The 8059-nt window shown below is 37.6% G+C and overlaps 1 protein-coding gene across 7 annotated transcripts in view; it reads right to left on the minus strand.

The window, feature by feature from the left end:
• LOC143021030 (heparan sulfate glucosamine 3-O-sulfotransferase 1-like) overlaps window positions 1-6741 on the minus strand; it is an 86443-nt gene extending 79702 nt beyond the window's left edge. For 2 of the 7 annotated variants that reach the window (XM_076178218.1, XM_076178210.1), the window contains exon 1: window positions 6564-6731. In XM_076178218.1, the coding sequence (XP_076034333.1) occupies window positions 6564-6602 (39 nt within the window). In that variant the 5' untranslated portion in view covers window positions 6603-6731. Of the gene's footprint in view, window positions 1-6563 lie in introns of all 7 variants that reach the window. The other 5 variants (XM_076178246.1, XM_076178228.1, XM_076178264.1 and 2 more) reach the window with 4 other exon arrangements.
• Window positions 6742-8059: the final 1318 nt, after the last annotated feature.

Here is an 8059-nt window from a genome sequence, read left to right on the forward strand (position 1 = left end):
CAGGCTCAGCTAGACTTGCCTCAAACCATTTGACTAACATCACTGACAACCAAATACTCCATTCACATGATCAAACATGTTTGACAAACCATTTGACCATGTAAATGGTCCTTAAGAAACCGAAAGAAAGGTGGGGGGGTGTTCTGTTGTACATTAAAAGCAATGTCCTTGCCTGTGTTTTAGAGAAAGTAAAACAGGATGCATATGATAGTTTGTGAGTAGAATTAACCCAAACAAATGGATAAAAGATGAATGTAAGTGTAATACATAGGCCAAAAACATTATCATTAGCAGACAACAAACTGGTGTTTCAAGAACTGTCTAGTTTTTGCAACCGAGACTTACTGATGATGTGTTATTTCAATTTTACTGACATTGATTAGATATTGCTTGATAGATTTTCTCGGTGACAATTACTTAGTTCAGCATGTAAGAGAGCCCACAAGACATGAAAATTTACTCAATCTATTGATCACTAGTCATGAATGCATGATAACCAATGTAGAAGTTGGTGAAACTATTGCAAGTAGTGATCACAACTTAAGATTCAAACTGTTAAAAAGTTTTAGAATAGACACTTGTGTTATCTAAAACACCTGATTTCAGTAAAGCTCAGTTCATGGGACTATATCAGGAGCTTCAGTTTACAGATTGGGAGGCAAAATTAAGCAAAAGACCTGTAGATCAGATGTGGGAAATATTTCATAATACGCTTACTAAGATGACTCATACTTACATCCCATTTAAGGAAAGACACCCCCAAAATGGTTTGACAAAGAAAGTGAAAAAGTATTGCTAAAAAGAGACAGGCTTATAAGAAATACAAGTGTTTAAGTCCACCTAATGACTATGAAAGTTATGTAATAATACAGTTATATTAGAGATAAAAGGTTATTAGGAATCACATTGGCTCACTATTATCTGCTGACAGTCAACTTGAATATTCAAATGAAGGAATGTGTGATATTCTAAACAATTATTTTAGCTTGGTATTTGTAAACTCCAAACTGAAACCTGTGAAAAGTCTCAGGTGAACTTCTACAGTAAATATAACAAAAGAAAAAATTAAAAGGTGTTTAGGAAACTCAGTTACTAAAACACCAGGGTCTGGCGGTTGGCACCCAAGAATCTTAAAGGAAATAAAAAATTAAATTGTTGTTCCATGAGAAATTATTTTTAAGAAATCCATCATATCCAGATGTCCCAAGAGAATGGAAGCTAGCTAACATTACTCCCATATTCAAAAAAGGTGACAAAAAGAAACCAAATAACTACAGATCTATAAGCCTGACTTCAATTGTAGGGAAAAATGGTCAGCATGGATTCAGATGTAAACATTCTTGTGTGACTTACTTGAATTCTACAACACAGTCATCTCAAATTATGACCAAAGAATATAAATTTAATATATCTAGACTTTGCAAAAGCTTTTGATACTGTCCCCCATGAAAGACTACTTACAGGATTAGCTTCACACGAAATAAGTGGTAGCCTATTAAGTTGGACTAGTAATTGATTAAACAATCAAACACAGAGAGTTGTTCTAAATGGGAAAATTTCTAGATGGAAAAATGTTAAGAGTGGAGTTCCTTAGGGTTTCGTTGTTGGGCCACCTCTATTCATAGTGTAAATTAATTATATAGACCACGGACTGAAATCTATTGTCTCCAAATTTGCTGTAGATACAAAACTGTGCAGTATGGCAAATGATAATTTCCTCCAATTAGATATTCAAGATTCAGATAAACTACAGCAATGGTCTGAAAAGTGGCTAATGAAATTTAACACAAGTAAATGCAAGGTTATGCACATAGGTAAAAATAACATATGTACAATTATTAGTTAACAAAAGTGAATAATGAAAAGTATCTTGGCATAATTATCAGTAATGATCTCAAATCATCTAAGCAGTGTATTTCGGCCTCTGAGAAAGCAAACAAGATTCTAGGGCTGATTGCACAATCTTTTGACTTCAAAAGTCCATCTCTCATTAACAACCTATATAAATTGTTAGCTTGTCCACATTTGGAATATGCTGTTTCCATAAGGTCACCAAATCTCATTAACCCCTTCCATACGGTGCCGCACACGTAGGCGTCATGGGGAGCGAGTGTATTCGCGAGGCTGCCATATCGGCGTCTTGATTATATTTATTGTAGTCGCCCCTCCATAATTACATTCTTTCTAATTCTTTTGTAATCGCATTTTCTATGGTTATCAAAATTCACGGGTGAAGAGAGAACGATCGATATAAGCGGTGACTATATTTTATGATGCGAGTATTATTACGACACGTCGTACGGCTGGCATTGGCTGCTGCCACCGAGATCCAAGTCCATGACGCCTACGTGTGCGGCACCGTATGGAAGGGGTTAAAGACATTGCCAGATTGGAAAAAGTACAACAGTAAGCCACAAAACTGATTCTAAATATCAAAAATCTTCTAAAACATATGAATCTACTTTCCATAAAAAAAAGCATAGATTCAGGTGACTTGACAAAGGTCTAAGGTTCTAAAGAGAATTGACAATATCAAAAGTGACAAAATGTTCGCATTGAATGAGAATCCGACAAGAAATAATGGTCTCAAACTGTCCAGGAAATAGATTTAATTTGGAAGTGGATAGAAACAACTTCGCCAACTGTATTACTAATGAATGGAATAAACCTCCTGCAGAGGAAGTGCAATGTAGTTCAGTTCGAAGCTTTAAGATTCATTTAGATAAACACCTAAGCAAGATGCTGTAATGCCTGCCATTTATCTTATATTATTTGTGTTATAATTATTTCTCTGTCCATTTATTATTATTTACTATTTACCTAGTCAAAGAGGTATGGAAGGCAGATGTGGAAGGAGTGAACATGAGGGGGCGACCTAGGATGAGATGGATGGATGGGGTGAAGGGGGCTTTGGGGAAGAGGGGAATGTCTGTTGAGGAAGGACGGGAGAGGATAGAAGATAGGGGTGAATGGAGAATAGTTGTATTTGGATGATGTTCTGATGCATGAGGTGGAATGGGTGGGGGGTGAGGTAGTATGTGTGAGAAAAATTTGATGCAGCCCGAAGGGATTTCTCCCCGTCTTCTTCTTTTCTGCATGAGGGGATATAGAGGGGGGGTTGCTGATTTAATGAAGCAGCCTTGCTGTGGGTGTGCTGTGTCTTGCAACACTGCCTCTGACCCAGGGCAGTGGACAAGATGCAGGAATGACCCGTCATCCAGAAGGTGCCAAGATAAGAGGGAGGGAAGAGGGTGGAGGGGAGTGGAATGTATTAGAGATGGAGTAGGTGGGAATGGTTTTTATGCCTTTTTCTTTTTGGCTACCTCCTTGTAAGGGGGAAAAAGCCTTTGGTATATGTATGTGCTATTTACCTGTTTGTTTATTATCAAACTTTACCTATTTATTATTATTTATACTATTATTATTTTTATTTATTCATTTATCATTATCATTTTTCACATCCGACCTAGTTTCGGACCAAAAGGTCTCCTGTCGACATGCTCCTCCTTTGTAATCCTTTGTAAAATACAAATAATCAGTACAAGTTCACTGGGATTGGGATATAAAACTATGGGCAATGCTATATTCACCCTACAAAAGATGAAAATATAGTCTGTCAAGCAATTTTAGAAAGCACTAATTCCCAACTATGATAGTAAAAGTTCTTCCTTTTCTTGAACTGCATGAATGGGTCAAAGAAGTCTACAGCCAGAACTGTAGGTGATGATACTGCCATTGCTACAGCAGTTTCTGGAAGAAAATAGGTCAAAAATAGATAATATGCCAAGTTTTCTATCCAACACCAAAGCCTTATGTTCTCCCCCTCATTGGCACAATATTATCCCCAAGGAGAAAGCGCTGGTTATTAATGTCAAAATACGAGCTTATCTTTGTTCATAAAAATGGTAGTAATTTGGAAATCCCACCCAACAATATGACAAAACCTATCCTAATCTAACAAACTTAACCTAACCACAATAAATTTATAATAACCAATATAATACCAATTGACCTTTTTCTACTAAAACACATTCATAGCCAAATTGAAAGCTATATACGGCAAATGAAAAGTATGAGATATGAGCCCAAAGTATACTACAATTTGATAAACACATTACACTTAATGTAACATGAGATCCATGTGTGTACTGTTTTGTAAAGAAGCACTGTGGGGTATTGGGAGTAACTTATTGCAGAATACTGCTGGAGTTGTTTTTATGTTACTTTTGATAGGCTATGTTTATGTACTGTGATGAAAGGGATGGGTAATTTCAAGAGCTCTTGCAAAGAAGTGTGTGCCATGGGTTATCAGAGGAATAATTATTCTTAACCCAGCCCAAATTGTATTAGTTTTTGGCCAGATCATAAGTTTATTAAGCCTTTCACAAGTTATCTCATGCCGTGATCAAGGGTCTAGGAGCCAAACAAATAATCCCTAAAAATCACCATGGATTAAACTGAAACAGAGTTGTTTTTGCTTTGACGTAGCCTAGGTCTGGGCCCAGTTGTTCCAAGGAACTCTTGTCACATTAACTACTCAGCATTAGTCTATATATTGGCCAAGTTAAATCCTTCAGTCTATATATTGGCCATGTTAAATCCTTCAGTTAAGTCTGGTTGATTTAATGCCAAGATAGCATTAAACCAGTGATTTGGACAACCCAGCCAAGGCCTACATTACAAAATACAAATATGGTATTTAATCCCCACAAGTTCTGTGATTTCAAACCATTCTAACCTGCAATATAAAATGATAAGGTAAAATGAGACTGAGAATACCCATTTGGTGGTAGAAAAAAATTGGAGGAAGGTGAAAGATGTAAAGGTGGAGGACAATAATCAGTATGAACAGGCCAATTATTTGACGGGTGTTTGTCTAATAGGAGACAAGGACGATTCAATTACACCACTGGGTGCTTCTTTGATCTATTATCAGTCATGGGTAAGCAATGTCAATGTAGACATCTGAAGGGATGCAGACAATTTGATTTGTGCCATTTCTAGAAAGTAACCTTATGTTGATGATGCTATTTCAATGTAGGTTGATTTTTTTAAACCTATCCACTATTGTCCCTGTTCAGCAATAATGATATATGAAGCAATCTTAAGCATTGGTGGTACCATGTCCCAGTAGTGATTTAACAACAGTTTTTCTTTTCTTGATGTTTTGGTGGGTCAAGAGTAGTTTGATTGGGAATATCATTGACACCTATCTCACTGAAAACCTTATAGAAATGTGAACAATAAGCCATGTTTTCAGACAACAATGCCTAGAGGATGTTAGATCAGAACTGCAAACAGGAGGGAAAAAAAAAGAAAGAAAAAAAATCGGCCAATATTGTATATTTCATAACTAACAATTCAACAGTGCTTCCAACATTTATCATAAATATTGGAAGCACTGTTGAACTGTATAATGTACGGTATGACCATAAATCTTATGGTCATACATTATGTATACATGAAATTTCATAATCATCGTCCAATACTCCTAACCTAACCATTCCACAAAAAATACATCTTTCAAATAAAAAAAAAAGTGAAAATATGTTTCTGTGACACTGGAACAGAACTGTCAATTTATTACACTGGATAGATAATAATAGGGAAACTTATTTTAATACTATAATTATACATTTGTTTGCTTCAAATCCAGCCTAGTTGTAATACTCAGGTAAATACCTGGTCAACATTAATGTCACAGTAATGCATCAAGATCATTCGCCCTGAAAAAATCACTACCTGGAGTAGACATTAGAGGATCCCATCAAAGTTCTGGAATTCGACTGGGCCTGGGGGTGAACCTACGACAACGAGAGATGATTACCCATTTCTACTTCCCTCATGACCTCCATACCGCGACGAAACCCCACTTAGTTTCATGGACAACCATAGCCAACGAAATAAGTGGTAATACAGACGAGCGGATATTTGGGAGTGGGTTGGGAATGCCAATAACCTATAGGCCTAATTCCCACCTGGGTTGTAAACAAACTCCTCCGAGTCTTTGTGGTGTACCTTTCGAGAAATGGCCACTTCGATGCCATAACAAACCCAACGACATGTAACCTTTTGACTTTTACTTCGGTAACGACCGGAAAATTATATTTTACCTGTAAGACTTGAATCTCTTAATGTTCGTGAGGATTTAATCAACAAAATTGGAGACCTGGAGAAAGGCATGACGTAGTAACGCGAACCAAAGCCAGTGAATGGAGGGGATTGGTTACGACGAAGTACTTCCACAGGAACATGTTATATCCGAACCATTACATGAGGATGCATTTACAGATTGACTAATAATGACCGTATGCATGTCCTCGCTGTTTATTATTTTAGCAGACCCTGTGAATAATGGAAGCCGTTCTGATCGCATCCCGTAATATTCGTTCGTGTGCACATGACCATACGCCCACCTCATTTTTCGACACACTGACATTCATTACATACTCATCCAGATGAAAAATTATGTATATAGTAACTTGTTCTAAATGTGAAAGAAGAGCCTTGAAAAGGTTAAGAGGCAACACAGCTCATTGGCTGGCTGCCTTGGCAACTCTCACCAGTAGGATTTTGTAGCCCGTATGCACAATTTTCTGCATCCATTAACACTTCACACCATCTACGATGATCTATTGAGAACACTCCTGAATATACTCCACAAAGGAAGGCTGCAGAAATTACCTCGGGATTGCAACATAACCCACAACACTCGTGAACCACAACCTAACTACACTGAAGGGGGTGAAGATTTGTGATGGCGAAATACGGAAAACATATCGTACAGCTTTTGAAGATTTCTTGATGTGTAATTGTAATGTAACTTTATAGTATGCACGACGAGGCACATAATTATAAGAAATCTACATACTGTACCTGCATTGTTCCACTTTATTTCAATGTATAGAATTTTACGTCTGACAACTTCGTTTGAGAAGGGCGTGCTCATCATCATCTTGGATGAAATGGGAATTCGCATAGTCTACTCGAAGAAGGTATAATTAACACTATTTAATGGCATAAATATTCTTACTCCTCATTACTACTAATACAACTTTGTGTCAACAATCATACTGTCACAACTAGAGAATCTATAGTGATTTGTTAAAGGTGCTGTTTTGCTGTGACAACTGTATTGTTATTTCCAGTCTTGTTTCAGATAACTAATTGTAATTGTTCATTCCATACTATGAAGAGTGAAAACTATTGTGCTAGTCCCAGTGCCTTACATCTGCACCGATGTTGGAAGCAGAACTGTAATGTATTATTTTTCATACAGCAATTAAACCTAAGAACAACGTATGCAAAAACTCCACACATTTCTCATACGGTGCAGATGAGGGACAGAATTCGCATTTATATTTTCCATGTGATTATAATGAAAGAGATGGCGACTTCGACAAGATTACTTATTAAGCCTGAGAGATATAGTCTAAAAATATTCCTATATTGGATACATCCATTATTTAATGTTGGTTACTGCTATTGTAATCTTGAGGTTAGTATATTCCATCCAAATTACTTTATTTTTGCATGTAAATTCGTTTCAAAAACTGTATCACTTATGAATACTATGTATGCATCAGCTCTGGTAATTCATATAATATACAACAGAGGTTCCTTGCCAAATGAGTGAGAGCGAGGATGCAGGCAGATACGAGCGGGAAAGACCTTTCGGAAACTGTGTAGACGAAGATGGTGGAAGGGAGAAAGAGAAGGGGGCGAAGAGAGAGTAAGGGTACTATAGTGTTCTTAGAAATGGGGAGGGTTGGAGGGGAGACAGCGAGCGAGCGAGATGGATAGGGCAGAGAGGACAAAGAAGAAAATGATCCCACCGTACGAGTATAATACCGTGTAGGTGACAGCGTTGCCCCTTGAGCACTCAACGCCCTCCAGTCAATGGGATGAGGACGGGCGGACCATCAAGGGCGGGAGTGGGGGTGGTGGAGCGGGGGTGGAGTTTTTGCTCTTGACTGTACCGCTTATATCAAATGAACGCTGCTTCGCAAGCCTACTCGCTGGGAAAGTTGGTCGTGGTTTACGTTTTAGAAAGACGCCA

Source organism: Oratosquilla oratoria, chromosome 3 (assembly GCF_046742065.1).
Source record: "Oratosquilla oratoria isolate Oo_2021 chromosome 3, ASM4674206v1, whole genome shotgun sequence".
Classification (NCBI taxonomy): domain Eukaryota; kingdom Metazoa; phylum Arthropoda; class Malacostraca; order Stomatopoda; family Squillidae; genus Oratosquilla; species Oratosquilla oratoria.